This window comes from Pipra filicauda, unplaced genomic scaffold (assembly GCF_003945595.2).
Source record: "Pipra filicauda isolate LSUMZ 115617 unplaced genomic scaffold, ASM394559v2 scaffold212_size3012638_pilon, whole genome shotgun sequence".
NCBI classification, from domain to species: Eukaryota; Metazoa; Chordata; class Aves; order Passeriformes; family Pipridae; genus Pipra; species Pipra filicauda.
The window spans coordinates 2,361,891-2,385,998 of NW_024104324.1; the positions used below are offsets into that span (position 1 = coordinate 2,361,891).

Consider the following 24,108-nt stretch of genomic DNA (forward strand, 5'->3'; position numbering starts at 1 on the left):
CAGGGATAATACATAAGTAGGAAAATTTAAGTGCTTTTCAAATTAAAGACAGACTACCAAAACTGTAGTAACAAAACACCCTTTTATTTGTAATTTCAGAAATTATAGTATAAGGCATTGGGACAGATGTGGGATTCTTCAACAGTTGTAGAGAGCTCCCTTTTATGATTAAATTGACATGACAGCATCATAGCTGGAACTCTGCACTGCTTTAATTACTAAAACCTTAATATTGCTTTGAAAGGGAAGACATATGTGAGGTAAGAAAACACGGTCTTTTTTGTTCTTGTCTTCTTACAAAGAAGAACTGTAAAATAAGCCTATTGGGTCAATAAAAACTAGAGCAGACTGATCAGCTTGTTAAAAATACATCATCAGCAGCCTGTAAGTATCATGTTTAGATTTCCAATCATAGTTTCTAGGCATCCACAGAAGTGGGAAGGGGGGAGGAAAACCCAAACAAAAAGCCCTAATACGTTATCACAGTTGTTATCTGCTTAAAAATTTTAAAAGTTCCTACCTGCACTGAACATTGGTTCCTTGGGTTTGCTGCGAAAATAATGAAGACATTACTATTTAAAAAGCATGCACATACATTCTGTACAGAAATGTATCAATATAAAAATAAAATAGAATATAAAATATATAAATTTTTTTGTGTGTGTACATATAAAAATGCTTTTTCAATTAAATTATTTACAAGGTAAATCACCAGGCAGACACAGTTAAAACCAGTAAACATTGAGGTGTCTTGACGGCAGTTGTTAAAACTTTTTTATACAATTCTTCTTACATTCTCAAAATTATAGATTTTCCTCCACTAACTACCAAATTCTCTTCTTCTGCAAAGTTAGTCCAGTTACAGGAGAACACAGCAACTGGTCATGAGCAGCTGCATCATTTTTGGTTTCCAGTCAGTCAGGAATATATTCTTAACTACAACATCTCTTTGCATGAGTGGAGCAAGGGTGGTGGTGGGGGGACAACTACTGTATCACTGTATGTGTGGGTGTTCACTTTCTTCATAACTTTGTTCTGCCTGGATTCAAGGAGCAAACCAAAGTTTGAATCCTGCTTTTCCAAAGAGTTCACATAAAACATGGAACTTCCAAACTGTTCTTTGGTGAATGGCAGTACTTGTTAAAACACAGAAAACACATAACTGTGATTAAAATGCCTTCTCTTTGTCACTGCACTGCTGCCTGGGAGACAACCAGAAATTGGTTTGTCTTTTTGTCTTGAGAAAAAATATAGGAAAACTTGAGGGGAAAATACAAAAAGTGTGTTGAGAATGAAGAGGGAGAAAAACTGAGAAGCTCTCTGGATAGTACTACCCTGGCTAAAAGGAAGGAATCTTTGTCAAGAAATGCCAGTCATTTGCTTTCTTTGCCCTCTGCCCCTGTAAATTAAGCTTGAGGGTGTTGTTTCTGAAGAAGCATGAAATGGACAAAAAGCCATGTTATGCAGTTATTTTTTCCTCCCGGTTGCTCTTTTTTTACTCCAATAAAACTTTTGAAACATCAGATTACTGCTGTATGTTTCTTAAGGTGATCCCAAAAGCACTGAAAGCCCTATCACTGTGATGGAGAAATGCTGAAGCATGAAGTATTCCTAGAGCTTGATGCCATCTCCACATCTGCTCCTAGTCTGCAGTGGGCAGATAAGGAGAAACCAAAAAAAAAAAAAGAAACAAAACTGTGTTGGATTTTTGGACACAGTTTTTTTCCTAAGCATAAAAGATTCTCTCTCACTACAATAGAAGTTGTAGCAAATAATTCTACAGTATTTTTCCTTTTGTCTTGATTTGACAGTTATATTGAGAATAATACATTTACCAAATGATAAAAGCAAACCAAATTAATTCTGATTCTACTCCCGATTTAGCAACTTTCTATATCAGCCATCATCTGAATCATGCATCAAAATTCATGCTTCAAGCTGGCATACACAGCCAATGTCATCTATATAAATAGCATGATGTGTTGTTATTGTTAATACCAAGATGAACATTTTCTCTTGTAAATGAAGATATTTTTAGGAAATAAAAAACTTCATGGGATGGAGCACTAGTCAGAAATGCTGCCATATTAGAGACAAAAGAGTCCCTAGCTCTGAACAGACCATGCTGACTTTATTCAAGCTAATCAAGCTAATGTGAAAGGCTGATTGATGACAGTAATAAAGTAAATCATGTGTACTTTCTAATTATACAAACCCTAACCACACACACAGCTCAGAGCTCTGGCTACCCTTTTCCATGAACTTGAGTCACATCCTACTTATCTAACCCTCAGGAAGGCTTACCCCTGGCTCATAACCACAGGGAGCTGGGACACTTCATAGCAACATGGGAGATTATGCTCATCTCCTTACCCCTTATGCTTAAAGCCTCTTAAAAGAGCTTTCTATAGCATTCTGATTTTGCATAACAGCCTATAACTCTATATACTTTGAAAAACAACAGTTTCATGATTGTCTTCTTAGATTCCTGCCGTGCATTCTGCTTTAAGCTTCATCTAAGAACCATCTTAATTCTAAGAATCATAGAATAGAATCATAGAACACAATCTTAGAACGTCTCGAGCTGGAAGGGATGCAAAGGGATCATGGATACAAATTAAAAGACTGTGAGTAGATGGCTAGGTTAACACTCTCTTCCTCGCTCTTTCACACATACAATTAGCTTTCAGAGGACAGCCTTAGCCCCCAGCAAACGGAATCCTCATCAGTTGCCATCTATTCCCATGACTCTTGCTTTCTATCTTGCATGGTGACCCAGCTTCAAGACAAAGCACCAGGCAAGTCTTTAGCCAGCCTCTTCCACAAGATAGGGACACTCTTCAGAGACATGAAAGCTGAGGTGCTGAACAGCCTCAGGTTGCATGGGATAGAAATAAGGGAAAACTCTCTAAACATCAATGATTGTTTTCACAGCAGTACCAACATCACTAGCTAAAGTTAAGACATTCTAACACACGCTCTCGATTAGTTCCTCCTTGGGATAGTTGTACATTTCTTAAGCATTACATTACTTGTGTGCTGGATCTCCTCCCCAAGTCCCAAGTCAGTGATTTCTGATCAGTGCTGTTGGGTCTAACAACTGCAGAATGACACAACCAATGACTTTCTGCTAAAATAGTATGAAAAAAATGCATCTGAAGTATTGTAGTCAACCTTAGAGCAGAAACAAAACAATTTCGCAGATAAACATTATTTTATTGTAATGTTTTATTTCTCAGTTATTATGAAATCAATTTTCAAGTGTACAGTACATCCGTGTAGCTAGTATAAGTCATAGCTTTTCTTAATTTAAGTGAACAACCTAATATTCTCACCTTATCTCTTTAGTAGCTCTAACATATAACTAATTTCAGACAATTGTCACCTTAAGCAGGTAGCAGGATCAGGGATATATCCATAATACAGTCTTTGCAAGTGTATTTAGATTTTGATGGTAGATCTTCCATTGCATAACACAGACTGAATTTACCTTTGGGATACTTGATCTAATGAAATTTTTTATATGAGATAAAATACACAGAGCAAGGGCACTGAAGGATCACGTTTGCTAACACTTTTTCAAAAAACTACAGTAAAATATTATGGTAAATTGGAAAAGCAATGAGATTCACCACTGGTAGGTGAAATATGCTTGTTCATATTCCAGAAACAAGTCTACCCATCTAATTATAGAAATTTGTTTTGTTTGTAGAAGATAGGTTTTTTTAAATCAATGAGGCCACAGCATAAGGGCTGTTGCTATAATTTGATATGTGTGATAGAGTAGGATGTTATACACAGATGCAAAATAAAAAGTAAAGCCTTAGAAAAAATCCAACTACTCCAAGAGATCAACACAGAAAACAGCAGTTCCATGTTAATGACTTCACTGAGGCAAAGCAGCTGCATGAAGTTACGCACTATTGCAACACTTCACAGAATCTGCAGGTTAAATTAAGAGCAAGCTGTTTTCTTAGCAGTCCCTTCACTGGCCATTAATTTTTTTGCTTAGTTTTTTTTGCCTTTTAAAACTTTCAGGGTCACTTGTCCCCAAGAGTGTTGATTTTTGGTTTGCTGATTCAGATGTATCAGCTATACACTCTCTGTGCTTCGAGGGACTGAGACGTTTAGAAAAAACTTTGTCCAAGTCTGCACATGCAGAAAGAGATATGGCTGCTAAGTAATCTAATAAAAGATTGATTTTCCTCTCTAAAGTAGTATTTATTTATGGATATTATGTATTCCTACAGTTAATTTGTTTTTCAGTTATATTTCAGTCTTTTAGAAATTTTGAAGTATACAAGTCTTAGAAACAAAACCAAACCCACATATATTTATTATGTGTTGTTTATAATTATGTTACGTAAAAATTAGGGGAAAAAAATTTCAGATGCTGAAATAAAGTAGAATTTCCATACGTACCAGAAGGCCTAGTCCCATGGAATTCTGTCAGCATCTCAAAACTTCATTCACATGCATAGATGCACAATGCCAAGAAGACGTTTAGACTGGCTAAATTTTTAGTTTGTGTACAATTTTATGACCTTTTTTCTGATAGTATTCAAAACTTTTTCATTATTTCCATAATTTGCTAAGCCTTTCAGAGAGTTACAGAACATGTAAGGTTGAAAGGGACTATGCTTTCCAGGAACCTCCTGGACTGTTTGTGCTTTGCTGTGTTGCTTCTCCAGCAGATGTCAGGGTAGTTAAAATCCGTCACCAGAACCAGTGCCTGTGACTTTGAGGTTGCTTCAAAGCTGCCTGTAAAAGGCCCCATACACTTCCTCCTGCTGAGGTAGCCTGTAGCAAACAGCCACAAAGTGTCATCTTTACTAGTCTGCCCTTTTATCCTAACCCATAAGTTAGGATTACTTTCATTAAGTTTGCACACTTGCTGTCTTGCTTCATTACTGAAAACATAAGCCAGAAAACAAGTTATTAATAATGTAATCCCCTATATTTGGGCTGCCAATTAGGTCAAAACCAGCTCAGTCGCTCCTTACATCAGCAAAGATGCTGAAGGGACGTAAAGGGACGAATGTTTTGTGCCACACCATTGGCTCACGAGCAGCCCAATGACTCCCATAACGGCACTGATGCCAAGACAGAGCAGGTAAATTGGGTTATTACGTGATCTTCATTAACAACATGTTTATATGGTCACGTCATCTGTGAGAAGGATGTAACAGTACCATAAACATCACTTCTTGCATAGGAAACTGCAATAGAACAGGTCAAGTGAGATAGTCAAGACTAAAATATGTCTAGGAAATACAGGAAAGAACCATTTGACCTACACTGACAACACTAACAAACCTCAATGGAACAGCTATTTGTTCAAGGTCTTCATAAGGCTGAAACCCTTGCACAAGAGATTCTCTTTTTTTTGCACTGCCAGCAGCACAAAGAAGTAAAGAGATATATAGAGAAAAGTATCACTTTATTTTGTTTCTTTGGATAGCACTTACACGCAAGCTCATATCTTGATTTACCTTTAATCTGTTTCTCAAACGAAGCAATCATGGCTCAGAGACTGGCTGGGCATCGGGCTACTTGTGGGATGTAGTGAGTGATTGCTTTCCAGCAATTTTTTTGTGCTTTCTTCCTCTTTCCTTCACTTTTCAAACTATCCTTATCTTAACTTACAAGTTTTCTCACTTTTGCTCTTCCTATTCTCTTCCCTCACCCCACTAGAGAAGGAGTGAGTGGCTGTGTGGTACTCAGATGCCAGGTGAGGTCAATGCACCACAACAAGGAACTTGAAGAAGTACATGTCAGGAACATGAAGACCAAGGGAAACCACTAAGATACTGGAAAGGGCATATTTAATATTCGCTAACTTTCCTGGGAAACTCTAGGTTCACACACTGCTTATGGTTTAGAAATAACACAAAAAGATTAATCTAAATATGAAAACCTGTTTTACTTGAAATGTTTTAAAATATATCTTTGTCCAACTCTCGGAGCTTTGTAAAAAAAGAAAGCTCCCAATGTTTGCTAAACAGGAGAAACTAAGTTCACTAAAGAAACTAATTTCATTATTAGAGCAGTAGGCAGAGAAAGGAGATAGGTTTTAGGTAACATTACCTTTCACTGTTCTTTTTACCACTAGATGAACTGCTGGTGGAACCAGTGCGGTTGCGACTCCCTTTGGAATCTCCATAGCTTTCCCTCCGACCTCCTGGGGACACACGCTCAGCTGAACTGGTTCTCTTAATGGTGCTAATAAAAAAAGGAGCAGGTTTTACAGTGGCACTTTTAAAAGTATGTATGTCTATGATAAATATTTTTGAGAAAGGTATCAAGTAGATTGTTGACTCTAAAAAATAACTACAACTTTGTTTTTAAGTATAACTTGGTTTGTTAAAGAGCCTACATAAGAGTTTTGCTGAGTACCTGGTGCAACAGAAACAAACACACTGCTCTATTCTTAATCATAAAATAGAAGATGGGCTAAACCAATTTCATAAAATAAGCTGCAATATCTATTTTTCCAGGTCTCATTTCAAATCTCTGACTACCACTTCACATTTTGGAACTTTCGGATTCTCTTAATAAGTGAAAAATTTAAAGAGAAAGCATATTACCTGACACCTCCAGCCAGACTACAGAGAATGCCAGAAGTAGGTCAAAATTTGAACACAGCCAAGCTAACTTTGGGTCTTCATTAGTATCAATTATTCTGTAGTTCAAAGATAGTTTTAACATACTCAAAACTGCAATTAATGGTGAGCTAGCCTGCATCTTTTTGTTAGCTTGTTAAAAATGTATGCTTCCTACTTACATGTATGAATAGATTAGATTCCCCACATCTCCTGACAGGGGAATTTCTCAAAGGCTTAAAGCTTGCCTTACCCTCTCACTCTTCAACCATCCTTCCTGCCAAGATAGCTATCAGGGAGCTCTTGTGAGATTTTGCAGCACCCTTTAGACATCCAGCTCTCTCTGATGGAAAAAAAGTGGGCCAAAACACAAGCAGTGTTACTTGGTAAATTAAGAGATGCTCACTCAGAGCTTACACCTAATAAGAGACAAATTATTGTGGTTATTCCTTAGTCCAAAGCACTTCCCCCTAAAGCAGTGCTTCCTAGCAGGAGAGGGAGCAGTTGATGCCCCAGTGTGGGTGACTCTTTTCACTTTGCTGTACCCCCTTGGCATCAGAGAGGCTCAGGCAGCGGTGCCCCGGCTGAGGCAGGAATCACCTCCACCAGCTGAACCACAGGACTCAGCATCAGGGTCTCGTTTCCCTTCACTCCAGTCCTGGGCTGTTTTCTCCCTTCAAAAAGCAGAATGAAAATGTCCCCTTTACCCATAACATCCCCGTAATAAATAACCACTTCAGCAGTTCTCTCACCCCACAAACCATGGAGACCAATGATTGCTTTCAAGCTCACATCTCTCTACTCAAATCCCAAGCACTTTGAAAACTTCAGTTCTTTCTGTTCTTGCTCCTCCAAGGCCCAGTCTCATCCTGTCACACCTTTTATCATCCCCAGCCCCTTGACCTCTGTACAACCCCAGGGATGCTTTGCTTACCAGAATGCTCATCTCAAGCATCCTTGAGGACTACTCCAAACCTCCCCATCAGCTTCTAACAACTATCCCTACCCTGTTATCTCAGTCAGCTCCTCTGGCTCTGTCCCACTTTATGTGTGGTGTAAGTTGGCTCTTCATAAGTACAGGAAACAAGACAGACTTTTCTGTCTGGTCAAAAAATATTCAGCTTACCAACTGTACACTACCGTTGATATACTTCACTGTTTGGGTTTTTTTTTTAAATACATTTATTCCTCCTCCCCCATGTATTTTTACCAGCAAGGAGGGGAATGTTTCAACTCCTTAGCTGAGGTTCAGCTACAGAAACAACAGGAACACCCAAACCAGAGTCTTTCTGCAAAGCAATCATCCTTCTGAAAAGAAGGTAGCCCCCATCCAGGGGCAGATCTGCAGAGCGGATGCATGTTAAGATGCATCTCAGGTAGCTTGACAAAAAAAACCTTCCGGAACATGCGATGGTAGGACAGATGTTCAGTGCTGCATTCTTGTAATAAAAACAAGCTTCAAATGATTAAGCTGAAATTAAAAAAAACTGTTTCTGCAGAGAAAGCAATGTAAGAGAGCAAGCAGAATGCAAAATTACAGACAGGCACAGAACAAAACACATTTATAGGGCAAGGGGAAAGACAGCAACAAGAATGTAATTCTGTCTTCATTTCAGAAATGTGTCTCCTACACTAGCCTAACATTATCCAAGTCATCTCAATGTCAAATGCAAGACAAAACCTTCACTAGTAAATTACAGAATATAGTGTTAACATTTAACTGTTCTCCTTGCATCTCACAACATCATCCAATTTAATACTACTCCAGTTAAAAAAAATTAAAACCTTGATATTGAAAATGTTTACTCCACATAAAATAGCTTTATTAGCATGAGTCCTTCCACTATTATATACAGTAATTTCAAAAACATCCTCTCTCTGTGATTTTGGAGGATCAAACCTTTATTTTGGCATCTTTTCCTGGTTAAGGAAATTTCAGCGTAGGCTGATGTTGATGCATATTTTTCTGGTTAAGCAAAAGAGGCGTCAACATCAGCCTACACTGAAATTAAATTAAGGAAATTATCAAATTATACTAATCTTAGAAAAAATGTAAGTTAGAGAAGCAATTTGAAAATAATTTTAATGTTGCCTGGGGTTTTATTTTTATAGCTATCAACATTCAAAAGATGAACTAGTGGATAAAAAAATGAAAGGGTGCGACTAAAATGTAAAACTGTAATTCCATCTTCTTTCTGAATAATGAAGTCTCATATCAGTATAAAAACTACTTTTACACAAGGACAGAATTCTTTTAAACCCTTCTGGTTTAGGTCCATTACTGCTTAAACTGATTAGTAATGCTACCTTCGACAAATTTTATTTTAAACTTTCAACAACAACAAAAGCCAAGTGACAAGTATTAGCAGGTGATTGGAAAAGAGGATTATAATTCCATTATTTTAACTCAATTTTGGCATATACATGTTTGGCAGCTATAGTGTTAAACACCAGTGATTATATCCATGGCTAAAGTAGATACACTGTCACCTGAGGAGGAATTTAAAATTACAGAAAGTATTCATTTAACTTACAGGTTTGTAAGAGTATAACTGGATTCCAGAATTTGAATTCCACATCAGTGATATGAAAGGAGAGTATTTTCAATTATTTAAAAAGTTAACATTCAGTAACATGATTTTTAATTTGTTTAAGACAGCAATGTGGTCTAACACCCCATAATAAAAATTATGTTAGTATGAGATAATGCAGATACTATCATTGAAATTATTAATATCTAAATTTTGCAATGCATTCATCAATGATGAAAAAGTTTTAAACATGTACTTGTGAAAATGTTAAAAATGGCAATAATTACAGTTCTACCATGTTAATGCTTGTACTAAAACAGCCACTTTCTATGTGTGGAAAAGAAATGGAAAGGAAAAACAACTGAATTTCAACACTACAAAGCTATTAAGGATCCCTCACCTTAGAGCAGGTTTTTTCAGTTTGCATGCATTGAGAAGATTCACAGACCTGCTTAATCCAGGTTGAGAGGTGCGTAAACAAAGCAGAATAAAAAGTGAATGCAACAATAAAATGTGGAAACAAGACATTTACAAGACTTACATTAAAAGACATAATTGCATGCTTTCAAGATATGAAGTCACGTGCAAGAGTAAACAACACGGTGCTTATTGACTCAGATGTTTGATCATTTCAAACCATACATTTCAGAACACCAATGTATCTTTGAATGACAAAATCTCAGCAGTGCCCCAATAGACTGACCATTTGTAAAGCGACTCAAAATCAAAATAAAATAAAAATCAAAGAGGCTATCAGAAGAAACAAGACAGATGATCCAGCTAGAAGACAAAGACCATTAAAAAAGCAACAATAAAGACAAGAAAATAAATCCTCATATATGTGTGTATATACACTGCATAGCATGAGTTGTGATGAACAAATCTGGTCAAAATTAAAAAGTATATACTTAATTACTAAAATTATTTGGGAAAATACAAAAGTTTTTTAATAAAAGAAATTAAAAACCAACACATAATGCTCGTAAGACAGTAACTGATGATATTAATATTTTGAAACTTGTCTACCACTCATTCTGACCCTCATTTAAATCAATTAGAATAAATTCAGAAATTACATATGACTTTAATTTCATTATGCCTTTGAGCAAAATGCTCTAATAACTTTAATTGTTAGAGATACTGTGAAGTGGCATAATAGTTTTGCCACCCGAAGTTCAATGGAGAGGAATTTCTTTTTTAATTTATATTCTGATTATTTTAAAACATTTTCTTTGAGAGTCAAGTGTTAAATAGAACACTTAATTGCAAGTTTGATAAAGAGTTTGTGTGTGCGCCAGTTACAAACCATCGCTGCCCCCAGAACAGAAAGCAAACATTAATTCCAGGCGACTGAACAATTTCCTAGGGGCCATGTGTTTAGAGTTTAGAAGAACAGGAATTTATCATATAAAAGTATTTTATTCTCCCTACAAACAAAGCTCTTTATGTTTTCTTTGTTCCTGCTTCTTCCTTTTGATCTCCATTGTCAGAGTTTTACGCCATTGTAATACTTCGAAATCTGCTGGGGGAGAAAGAATGACTGATTGTCTTCTTTTGAAAGGCAAAGTATGTGCTAGCTTGCAGCCTGCAGCAGCATCCCTACTGGGAAAGGTACTGTCTGCATTCTCCTCCTTTATTTTTTTTTTGTCCTTTTTCCCCCTCAACTCTTGGAAACAAAGCTATCCTAGATGAGTCACAAAAACCTAGATTTTAATAGGGAACACAAAACATTACTACTATGCGCTGGCCAAATTCCAAAGACAACTTTAGTCTTAAGCAGCAAACTTACATGCAAAAGGAATAGTGCAGAGTGAAGGGAAAGTTCTGCTCATGATATTTTAAACTTATCTTATTCAGAATGAAAATTTCAAATAATTTTTCTAAGCTCAAAGTTCAGAATAAAACTATGGCAGCATTCAGAAAGCTGGTACTCAAAACAGTCTATACATGTCTACATCATAAAATTAGTAAATATATTAAAATTAAAATCAAATCCTCTGATCAAAGTTTTTTTGAAGATAATGTGGAAGCACCTTACAAAGGCCAGACAATTCTTGATTGTGTCTCTGTGTCAGGTGATTGTTCAGCCCATCTTAAAATCACTTCAGCTCTTTGTTAGCTGGCTTGCACCCGCAGCTGTCCAGCGGTGTTCACATGGCCCCTACCTGAGTAGAGCAGTACCTTTGGTGCTCAACCAGAATTTTTGGTTCCAAGACCACCAGGCTTTCTATCTTGCACTGTATTACCACCATATATTTTTATAATCCCATTGAGCTATGATCTGGATTTATGCTTTTGCTCTATTCAGGTTATTTCATTCCTTCCTTAACTTGGATAATTGGGTATTGACTATATGAGATCTGAATGCTGAAGGGGGTTTGGTGCCCTCAATTCTAATTGAAGGCAGAGTCAGTTGAGGTTACTCAACACTTTGCAAGATCTGGATCTAATTATCACATTAGACCCTCTAACAACCTACTGATATCCAGAGATACACGTTTTACATATGGAAAAGCAATATGCATAGAGGTTAAATGATTTGCATAAGGTCATTGAGAGAATATGTGGCTGAACTCAAATAAAAGCCTGCTAGTTCCACCCTTTCAGCCTGGAGCCTTTTTTATTACCTCCAGTTTTACATTCCTGCCAGAAGAAGTCATTTCCATTTCAAATATTAAATGGGAAATCAGAAAATGGAGTGAACTCTGAACCACATCTCCTTGGTAATCCAGCAAGGCAGATAAGCTGTATACCAACCGGTGGGTTCAAACGAGTTAACCAACACATTTAATACAGCTATTGTATGAAATGAGATTGTGTCTGCAGACATACCAGTAAATGCATCCATTTCTAAGCAGTGGAATGTATGGATGCACACTTAGCACCCATGCAGACTATTTGCATTTATTTACATATACAAGGCACAACATACTGTTTCAAGACACAGACTGATGTCATTTCAATTGGACATCATACACTCAACCTAAATTGTGAAAGTATCAGAGAACAGAGGAATCAGAAATTATTTGATTGTAAGCCCACTTTTCATATGGCAGTTCAGTAAAACATGTGTGAAGGATCCCATTCACCTGGATTTTCTTCTGAAAATAAGGTCACGGGAAAGAAAAAAAATGGAAAATTATATTTTCTACTACAGTAATCCAAGCAGATATTTGTCAATCCCAGAAGCAGACCAAAAGTTTAGAAGATGTCTCAGCAAAAAAAAAAAATTTCCTTTCTTACTGTTTTTAGCTTTTCTTCTACTTTTCGAATTTTATCTTTTTTCATATTTTGAAAAATTTCAAAATTTTCAATTCAGCACCTATGTAGTATAGGAAAACTACTAAAAGCATCCAAGCAGAAATTAGGTTCTAAACCACCTATAAACACTTAATACTATTAAGAGCTGCTGTGCCACATGACCATATTTTGGACTAAAGAATACCTACACTGCAAATTAGCTGTAGTTCTGAGATCAGTTTATAAGAAGAGAGCACTGCTTAGCAGACTTCAGAATTGAAAAAAATCATTCAAAGTTTCACACCATCTATAAACTGTGCAACACTGAAAGAAGCTTCTAACACAAATAAACAAATCCTACTCCTTGAAAAAGGACACTATTTGATATTGCTGATGTATTTCCATTACTGTTTTATGCATAAACAGATACAGTTCCTGACGGAAGAAGGGTCCAGTATAAATATGTGAATTAATTCATCCGAATGGATGCATAATGAATTAGTCTACTTGACTGTTTACAAGAAAGCTATTTGGAACACTTACTGTATCATCTTTGAATACTGAAAATGTTGAACACCATATACTTTAAAACCATGATATCTCTCATCAGTTACTTTAAGGTATGATTATCAAATGATTAGAGAATAATTTATCAAAATGAAGTTTTGTGCAGTAGTTCCTTACCATTCCACTCTCTTCCTCTTGAAATATATTTATAGGCAAGGCCCATAAATATGCTTTAATATAATTTAATAAAGTAACATTAAAGAACAACGTTTGCATATTAAAGACAATCAACACAGAACTTTAGAGCATTTGAAGGGAACAGTAATTCTACAACACCTGAATTTACGACTGTTTTTTTCAGGACATGAAGTAACCCTGCTCTCCTAAATACTCTAAATAAGTGTCCACCTAGTTCAGCAAAACTGCCCAAGTGTATTTTTACTTTTCCAAAACTGAATATATATTTTCATGCTGCATATTTAAAGCAACTTCAGCCTAGCTTCTTCAGCAAAGAGAAGGGACAAAGTATAATAAAAGGACATTAAATATTTACCCTGTGGAAGAATTTCTCATACAGGAACCAAGACTGCCTAAAAATACTCCCTAATGATGTTCTATAAAGACTTTCCCACTCACACTCTGGGTATCCAGACTGCACATGGGTTAGGTGGAAAGGCTGCATGGTGTCACTTATCCACAGAGATCCTAAGCTAGGATAATGCCTACAGGCTGCAGGCAATACTAGATGGACGACTTGAATTACGTAAAGGATTTCTCTATTCCCAGAATAGAGAAAGCACAAGTATGATCCTGATCTGCACTTCATCCACCTTATTCTGGGGCAGAAAGTCCCATGCTGAACCTTACAGACAGAGCATAGAGACTCAGGAATCACATCCTCTGTACGCAGGTGAAGTCTGCCAATGCTTGTGCTCCCACAGGTTTTAGAATTATTCTTGAAACTTAATTAGGGAGAATGAAATTACAAGAATTATTATGAAAAAAATACTTTGTATAGAAAAAAATGTGTTTTAAAATTCAGTATATACAAAATAGTACTCCTTTCTAAACACAAGTAAATTTTCTTTTTCTAAAAGGCAAGTTCTTTCACCCATTTTCAAATTTCTGATAATATAATTCTGATAGTGGAACAGTTTAGACAGTATTTGCTTTCCTGCTCTTATCTTAAGGGCCTGTTCAGGCCAGCCTGCCAAAACCTACAGCTGCAGTGAGCTCCAGCTCATAAGAGCTCACAGGAGTTCATTTCTGTGGCACAAACAAATACAGTATTTTCCAATTTTAACTGTGCACAGGATAGCTTCTCTCTTCTCTACAACAACAAAACCTGGAGTTTCCTGAAAATCAATCCCCTTCAACACAGTAATTAAGTCACATATCCTTAGTCACCATCTTCCCTTTAAGGAAAAATTCTCTTTACAAGAGAGACCTCAGATCTTAGGAGGTTAATGCTCTCATCTCTACAACCTGTCCTCCTCAGAGCTGACAGCATCATCACTACAAAAAGATGATGATGACACACAAAAGAAATGTACCAAAAAAACCTCAAAACCGCACACTATTATCCTTTACAGACAAACCCTGCAGCAGATTAGCACCACAATAACTGCCACATATAACTTGAACTTGCTTCACCCAGTCCCTTCCGTTCCTTATAACCTAGATGTATAAAACATTTAGCCTACTTAAAAACAACTACACACAAAGCAAATTGAGACAGGGTAGTAATTTTTAAAAGGACTTAAATACATGCTAATGGCAAGATATCTAAAGATGGATGTTTTCATTTGCATAAATATGTGCTAGGCATAGAATTTCCCTCCTCCCCAAGATGCTTCTAACACTGCACATGTAGTTTCTATTATAATTTTTTTAGTGAGAGAAAACCACCAAAAGGTAACACACTAATTTGTAATGATAGCCCAGTTTCTCTGCAGATTATGTCTTTTCTACTAGCTACTAAAAGAATTCTTGCACTACTTTTCACATCATGTTGGGCAACAGCACAGTAGAAATTCTTTATTCTCTTTATGCTAGACTCTACTAGCAAGAAAACAACACAAACCAGTAAGACTAAGCTTTGTGCATTCTTTCAATACTCATGGTAAAAACCTTAACTGTAATTAGGATGAATAAATGTAAACCCTCTTAGAATGAAATCCATCTACTTTTCTTTCTGAACCAAATATTTAGACTGCTGCTTTGCAAGTAAGAAAAACTACATATCTAGAAGGTTAAAAGAGGAGCTATACCATGTTTTCAATTCTATGGTTAGAAGGTTTCTCATAGATGCCTACCTTTTTGCTGCTGGTGGTACAGTCTCCTTTCTGGTTCCTGATGGAGAAGGTAAAGAGCCACTTGGTTTCTTTGGTAACACAGTTCCATTATTAACTGTAGTCCTTAAAGGCAGGGTTTGTACCAGTGGTCTTGCTGTTAAACAAGCATAAGACAAAATCATTGTTTTCATTTGCTTCTCTGGGGTTTTTTTTCCCCTCAGCAAACTACATTAGAGTATTTTAAATTATCTATGTAGTGTGCCATTTTTGTTTCAATATTGCCAAATTCAGCACAGATGAGGGTTTTAACAATTAGGAATTTATTATTATTAAATATTTAATAATAATAATAATATTCACAGTCTTATCAAGTCAATCGTAGCATATGTCTTAAGCTCAGAATTCTATAACCTCTCTCATCTGTAAAATTCTGTCCTAGATCAAGGAGCTTACTGGTAAGCACAAAAGCAGTTGTTGCCATCAAAACCAATCCTGCTCTCTCCAAACAGCATAAGTCTGGATAGTGTCCAGATAAATGCTAGAAATGAAGGCAAGTTGTCATCCCAGTAACTCCTGCTCTTCACTCCTCAGTACTCCTGAAGGTTTTCGACAAGCAAATTATCTATTAAGAAATTCCTATTCCCCAAAAAAGGTGTTCTTTCAAAGAATGTGGGCTTATGTTTGACAAAAAGGAATCGTACCCTTTATTCAGAAAAAGCAATTGAAATCAGCAGAACAGTGGAGTTAATAAGCCAGCATTATCTACCTACGTTCTTCTGATCAAATGTTGGCTCAAAAAAGGATATACATGTCATAGCTGTAATTAATATCAGAATAACAGAAAAGTCCCATTCAAGTAAAAGTTAGTTACAAAACAGTGTTTAAAACTGCAAGCAGTGAGTACAAACATGAAAACTACTGTGGGTCATAGCCTCGAAACACAGACACAAACATGACTAATGCTCTCTCTACAACAGGGGAAAAAAAGCTTGAATCACTTGAAATTTGACAGGACTTTGTATTACAAGCCTGCTTTGTAAAGATGCCAGAAGCCTCTGGGTTCAAACACCATCTGAGAGAAGGCAGCAGTCACAGGTCACTTTAGGAACATAAGATAAAATTTCACTGAACCTGGAGAGGATGGCACAGAGAATACCTATAAAATGTTCTTCGAAAAAAGAGTGCCAAGGATAAGAGATCTAAAAAGCTAAACTGAAACAGTACCAATTGTATACAGTCCTAAGTTATATTGTAACATCTCATTGTAGCACTGACAGCAAATATTTATTGACTTGTTCATCTGAAGTTTTCATATATTGAACAAAATAAGATATATCTGAAAGCCTGTGCCTTGAGAAGATTAGGTCAGTAAATATGGTCTACTAAGGAATACAACTTTCAAGACAAATTGTCTCTTAAAACTTTGTTAGAATACACACTTGTTATGTATTCATTATTTATTTGTTCAGAGGAGAGAAATTCAGAAAACAACCTATATGGAAATACCAAAGGAATGAGGCTCATTTGGCTTAGAAGAGTGAATGATGATAGGAAAACAGGTCAACAGACATAAAAAAAGAATAAAATTTCCTCCATGCTCACTGAGGATGCCTTCCAGCCCTGGCTTTCATGATGTATTTTAACAGATTAATTCTGTCTAGAATTTACTTGGCTTCTCATGTCTCTATTTTTTTTTATTAAGGGATTCAGATATCGTAATTCCATTTACTCCTACAGTATTCATTTTTCCAAGTTAAATTCTTTTTACAGTTTTGTGCTGGATGGTCTGCTGCTTGTCTCCTGACTAACTGCTGCACTGCTGTAATTAATCTGTATGTATAAAACTGAATCCGCTGCACACTACAGAATCACAGGTAGCTACAGTTGAGCAGTTGTGGACTTGTTTCCTGGCAAACTTTCTGTAGCTCACAAAACTTTAATGAGGCTTTGAGATGACAAATTAGAACAGCAATTAAAGTTACATAAATAAATGATTAAAATATTTTCCTTCTTTATAGTTATATAAAAAAAAGAGTCTATTAAAAAGTAGCTGGAGTGAACCAGTTGGAGTGTGCTTACTCTCCTAACCTTATGAAATCAAAACTAGCAGCAGCCAGGAATAAACCCCGCAACCTTTAACAGAGAGTTTGCTTCAAATCCAGCACCAACCCACAATCCACACTCCTGGAACTAGAGGTCATCTAGTGTAGAAAACAACACCACGAAACTCTTACACAGCACACAGAAAAACTGCATTATTCAATTAATCCTCTGTTTACTCTGCAGCTATTTAGTTTTATTTATGACACCTAGTTCACACCAGTGGTAACTGGCATCAAAGTCACACAACCCCAAACATGCCACTGCTGTTAGAAGTCAGTAACTCAAACACATTGTTATGATTGTTTTGTCAGTAGTGATTATTTTTAAGATCTGGTGCTTCAAGATCTTACCTGTGGTAGCAGGACTGACAAGTTTATCAGCCTCAGCAGCAGCTTTTTTAATCATACTCTGATCTACGGATTAATAGGGCTGTTAAGTTTACAAACAAACCAAAAATTGCGAAAGGAAAGAACAACAAACACAGGTAAAACAAAGGCAGGAAGCCATACTGAACTCCACCAAGTAGTTGAATTAAATAAGGAAGGGGGAAAAAATAATAAAAAAACCCACTAAACAAAAACTCAAAACACATTAGTGAAGGAGCTCCACAAATGGACAAATAAGCCACTCCCTTTCCATGATGTACACTGCTTTTAAGCTGCTTAGCTCAAGTCTAGAACAAGAATACACACAAAGACGGGCAACAAGCTCAACATTTTTCCATTATAGATTTGAAAGTCTGAAAGTTGAAATCTTTAAATCAAGTTTAAATCTGAAGTACTAAGAAAAACAAAGTAATTTGCCCCATGAAGCTTCTTGTTCCAGACTTTAAACAGTACTGGGAAACCTGTTTTTCCAAAGGCACTGAGATCCCCAAACACACACACACTTTTAATCCTGACATACTTCACCTGTGGATCAAATGAAAACAGCAGCAGACAGTATGCTTCCAACCCCAGTTTGCATGAACAAGAATTCTGTGACATTCTGAGACCTTATTCCACTTTTTAAATTACCGAATGTGGAATCAGTCATTAAATGATAAAGGTAAAGTAAACAGATCCAGTCCATGCAGCCCAAGTGGTAAAGCATGAGAAGCCACCACTCCAGCTCCTCCCTTGTCTAAGCAAGCTCCTCTCCTTACAGTCTCCATCAAGAGTCTCTGTAACACTATTCCTAGCTAAAATACTTATGCTAAGTAATTGCATATAATTTGTTACATACATTTGTTCCTACAGTTGTACCTACTGTAGGAAAGACAGGCCATCATGTAAAATGTATCATATTTGACAAAACAGCTGGAAGAAACAAGTGATCAGAATACTTCAGATTCTCTTTCATGTTTATAATTCATGTTTAATAAAGTTGACTACACTGACACAACTGATGTACAGAAAAATTAAAGTTCTTTACATAAACTGTCACAATAGTAATTATTTCCAGAAATTAGGTGGGTTTAGTTGGCAAGTACCAGGACTCATTTTGGTAATTTGCAATGGAAGAGCAATTAACATTTGTAGTCCTCCATTTGCATCATTACAGCAAAACTTCTTACACTGTAATTACACACACATGGTAAGATGCACTCATGTCATATATACATTTAAAAAAAAACAAACCACAAACAACCAAAAGACCCACAAAACCAGCCATAGAAGGCAGAGGGAAAGGCTTACAGCAGCTTTTCTTCAATGTATGTTGAACTATGGCTCTAGATCTGCCAGGACCAAGGAAGCCTCTCCTGATTTAATCTCTGCTCATAGAATCCATGAAAATCTGGTCTGGATTTTGCTAAGTAAAGCCAGCGGGCAAGAACAGATTTGGTTACAACTCGGTAATAATTACTAGACTTTATTTCCTCCACGCATCAGATAATATCTATTTTACAGGCAACACGAACCCTCTTAATCCCTTGTACAACCAGATTTGATGGAACATTTTATCACAGTGGAGGCTATCTTTAACAACATTTAACTTATCTGATATTTAATTTTTTTTCAATAAAAGACAAAATGAAGAGATGACAACAGAAAGGGAAGAGTACACAAGAACAAGACAATAGATATTTACTGCATGTTCTGTTTGACAACTAGCATGATATACAACCAACTAATAATTTGGCTCTGTAATTATGTCCCTTTCACCTTTCCTCATCTCCTGATAAAAAACTTTGTGACAAACATGACATCTCAGTTCAGCAAATTAATTAAGTGGTTCCCTACCTAGTCTGTTAAATCAATGCCAAAACTGAATTTGAAAGTTGACTGTTGCAAAGTCACAAATACATAATTGAGACGAAAGAAAGTCCTAACTTCCAGCTGAGAAAAGTAAAAAGTACTTCTGATGCAAATTAACTTAGACAACCGAGAGCCTGTGAGGTCAGTCATACTTACTTTCTACTATTCTTACTCCTAAGACCTCTCAAAAATACTTTGTGCATTTCTGCTAAGCTGAACATAGGCAGTGTCCCAGGCCTCTGTGGCCTCACAGACTACAGTAAATCACACTGGTTGGGTTTTAGCCAACCTTTATAACTGCGAAGCGCTGGATGTTCAAGTCTACCTTTTCTGATCCATGCACAGACAAACCTGTTCCTGCAGAGCAGGAACCATGAGAGAACACACTGTGGTACATGTGACACAGCACAACATTCTGTCACACCTGGCACCTTGCTGGCTTTGGATCTGCTGCTCTGGAACATGGTCAGGCAACAACCACAGCTCTATCTTTCCTCCATAGCTGAGCACTTGGTGTTGCACCATCTCCTCAGTCATGTCACCTTCTGTGCTGGCTTAGAGCTGTCTTATGTCTGCACCATCCAAAGACATTTAAGACACTTTCAATTTAATTTTAATCCTATTTTACTTAAGTTTAATTCATTTTTTAGATTAAAAAACCCCCAACCTATTAGGAGTTTCATTCACAGAAAACAATGTACTCCCTAAAGAGTTTATAAACTAATCTTGATCAAAAGTAAAGAAGTGGTAGCAATGGTTATATTTAGATTGTGGATTAAGCACTAAGAACATGTAAATAGTTTGCTGGTTCATGTACACTGTAGAAGACCATAGATTTAAACATTTGGATTTTTATGTGTTCTCTTTAACAGGGTAAAGTCCAAATGTATTTCATTTAGAGTTTGGTTTGCTGATTTTGAATATTTCAAGATGTAAAGAACAATCTATTTTAATACACACAAAACACTCATTGAATTGCACTACCTATTTTACATCTATTTGAAATGCAAACCTTTGGTAGGTCCTTTCTTGTTCTGCATGGCCTGCTGTTCCTCTGTAATATTCAAGCGTCGGACCACATCAGCAAGGGCAGATTTGAGCAGCTGGATGTCATCTTCCTGCATCTGAACACGCTGCTCCAGAGAGGCAATGCGATCTGTTACCTCCATACTGCTGGCAGCAGAGGCACTGTCATCTGAGCAAAACAGTAAAAAAAAATGCATTGTCAATAATGTACAGTCATCAAGGAATACCTTACATAACTGGCTGCAGGTAAAAGGAAGGCTTTTCTCAGACCTGATGACCTCTTGAGGAAGAAAGTTTTTAAGTGACCAAAAGGAAGAGATGGAAACAAAAATAAATAACCAAATAAAAAAGATGAGCACTTAAGTAAGATATGATGATGAGGTTGGCTTCAGGGTCACTTGTTAATTGGGCCCCACTACCAATTATCTACATGTCTGAACTGCAGTGATCAATCATTGCCCTTCACTGTTCTGCTCAACACAACATTCTGACACTGTCAGGTAGAGAGCTACATTTTCTGATATGCTACATACCCTTCCAGAGTTTTCCTTCTCATATATGTGATAGAGATACATTATACATATGTAAGCAACAGACAGGCTTACACTTTTTCAAGTTATCATCCACAGACTGGAGAATAGATACTAACCCCATCTGCTAACTTTTAGTTTATACCAACAGCTTTGAGAACATTCCCTCTGACTGAAATAAACCTAAATAAATTCAGAATTGCTCAGTAATTGTACTCTAAGCCTGCAAATTCTTAAAAGGGTAATTACTTTGCATACAATGAATGCACCCATTATTTGGAAATAACCCACAGAAGCTTTAAGCCTGCAACTCCCTGATGAGGACTACATGTTCTTTCCACTCAAAACTAGTAATAAGAATATTTTTCCTAAATGAGCACTTTTGTTCCACTGCAGCTCCTATCGCATAGAAACACTGTAATTTCTTACAATATTAAGTTAGGAAAAAGAAGAAGAAAGGAAGACAAAAGGAACACCAAAGATGTCTAAGTCAGTACCAATAAGAGAAAAAAGAAGTGCAGTTTTTAAAGAGCACTGCAAAATTTTATTTAACTAGGTGGCTTTGAAACCTAAAAACAAATTGGGTACTAACTTCCTGGATCATCTTCAGTAATGTTTGTCATGGATTACAGCTTTCAACTGACAATTGTACTCTAGAAAAAATGGATATTTATGCTACTATCTGCAATCATAATTGACCTCTCACTCATTTCTAATGCAAGTCTGCAGCATAGATTTCTTCTGTTAAAGCTGAGCTCTCTTTGTGAGGAAGCTGGTATTTGTTTTCAATTCTTGTGTCCTTATTTCTCCTCCATTGCAAACCAGAGTTTTCCACTTATTTTGTAAAAGGGCATAAAACAAAAGTTAAATGGTTTGTGCATAATAACTCCTGATGAATTTTAAAACAAAGTAAGTGTTTCAAAAAGGAAAATAACAGTTTCTGAGTACATTTAAAAGCATATCCAAAAATGTTAATGCATAGATACTTTAAAACATAAGGCTCTAGGGAAAAATTGCATTACATTTTTTTTAACAATCTACTCATCTCCACCCCCATACAGATTGTTTTTGACATCTGCTAATCAGCTGAGTTTTGGCTTCCTTACCCTTCACACCCCCAACAGCTATTTGTGGTTTCCAAAAACCGAATTAGAAACAACTCAGAAACAATATAATGATACTGACAGTCCATAAATAGCCACAGGCTAACATAGTTTAAATTTTGATTGTTAATTATGTTATAGGATTTTCAGGACTCACTTAAAATGTCAGCACTAGGATATTATTAGGCTGAACATAATGGCAAGGTAAGTATCCGGTTCTGAATGAACTAAATCAGAACTCAAGTTCCTGAAAAAAGTTGAAAAACTTTCTCCATGACAAAGCTTTCCAAACTTTGGCCTAATCAGATTTCTGCTCAGCACAGGACTCTGTCCTGCAGCTGTTACAGGTGATTAGTCCCCAAACTCAGATCAGCAGCAGTGCTGGCAGCAGTATGAGCTGCCTGCAGAACTTAACCTTTCCTCATACAAACAAAAGCCCCACGCTGCTCTAATGACTTTACACTTTAACTCAGCTGGAAATAACACGGATTAGCATACTGGACAATAGGCAACTAAATCAAAAGCTTGATTTAACCACTACAAACCAAAATCAAACTTCAGCCATTCTGCCAAATTCAATACGATCAGGCATAGTTTTCCTCTGAATTCAGTCAACAAGAAAGAGCCAAATCCCAAAATCAGGGCAGAGAAGGAAACCCAGGGGAAAATCAGTTGGTGTTAAAACGATTCTAGCCCTTGTTACAAAAGAAAACATCCTCACTAAAGTATCAATTCCAGTAATTTTTAAGTGTGTAGAAACAGTAATTTTGTCCAGACATAAATCTTCGAGTGTTAAATCCGTGGCACTGGTTTATTTACAGTCCTGTAAGAAATCACTCCCACTAACAACTGCTAAGATGTCCAGCTCTCTCCCTTCTTCCCCCTTCTCCCAGCTGCCACTGTGACTCTTCCCCTCACACCCTCACTGACCGACAGGCACCAGCAAACCCCTCCTCTGGTCACAGCATGTCTGTGCCTTCCACTATCATCATTCTTCCAGGTTCTTTGTAACATAGCCCTCATCTTTTTCTGTAACCTACAGCTTGTTTGTTTTTTATGGTGGTTATCCCACTGGATGCAGCTCCCTTTCAAAGATGCAGAAAAGAATAAAATTTGTAACAACTTTCAGGAAGATTGCATCTGAAGACAAGATTTCTTCCAGTCCAATAATACTTCACTTTGCCTCCTCTTTGCATGCATATACAAGTAAGCTAGAAACAGAGAATATAATAAAACTATGTTTTCTGAAGAATGCAAAGTTCAATTATAAAATAAGCATAACCTGTTTGTTATGCAAGTAGAGGATGGAATGTTCTTGCCATTGAGATCATTGTATCCCAGTATGTTGAGCAATAAAGTTGCAACTTCAACACAGCCAAGTAAGCCAAGTGGTTTGGTATCAGAAGAGAAAAAAAACAATTAATGCTATAAACTAACAAAACAACAAGAATGTCACATCGGATGTCACCTATTCTGCCCACATGAGCAAGAATAGTATCGTTAGCCTAATTTGTGACCTGCCTCTGCAGTGTACCACTCATCCTCACAGCAAAGGACGCTTGCAAGGAATATTTTAGCACACATTTGTAATGCAATTTGGAAAGGCACATGAAGGAGACTACAAATCCAAACAAATTGTCTTTAAGTGTTAGATCTACTTATCAGTCACTACCACCCCTTGCCCACGGACAGGCAGAAGAGACATCGTATCACCCACATGGGCAGCATCAACAGAATTAATCATTACCTCTTTCTATCGGTGGGAAGAGAAAGGACTTTACAGCGAAGTTTATGCAACATGTTTTTAGAAATCTGCAGTGAGTCATCTTCTACAAGCATTCATTTCTTTTCACGGATTTTAAGGCAAGTCTAAATCATAAGTATCAAACATGTAAATTATAGAATGGTTTGGGTTGGAAGGGACCTTAGAGATCC

The 24,108-nt window shown here is 36.7% G+C and overlaps 1 protein-coding gene across 7 annotated transcripts in view; it reads right to left on the reverse strand.

Moving 5' to 3' along the window:
- The window catches only part of EML1 (EMAP like 1), a 124,678-nt gene that overhangs the window by 34,109 nt on the left and 66,461 nt on the right, over positions 1–24,108 (reverse strand). For 3 of the 7 annotated variants that reach the window (XM_039381124.1, XM_027730825.2, XM_027730817.2), the window contains exons 2-6: positions 20,527–20,709; positions 15,196–15,328; positions 9,534–9,581; positions 6,088–6,222; positions 521–549 (exon numbers count right to left, since the gene is read on the reverse strand). In XM_039381124.1, the coding sequence (XP_039237058.1) occupies positions 521–549; positions 6,088–6,222; positions 9,534–9,581; positions 15,196–15,328; positions 20,527–20,709 (528 nt within the window). The remainder of the gene's footprint in view (positions 1–520; positions 550–6,087; positions 6,223–9,533; positions 9,582–15,195; positions 15,329–20,526; positions 20,710–24,108) is intronic. The other 4 variants (XM_027730819.2, XM_027730818.2, XM_039381126.1 and 1 more) reach the window with 2 other exon arrangements.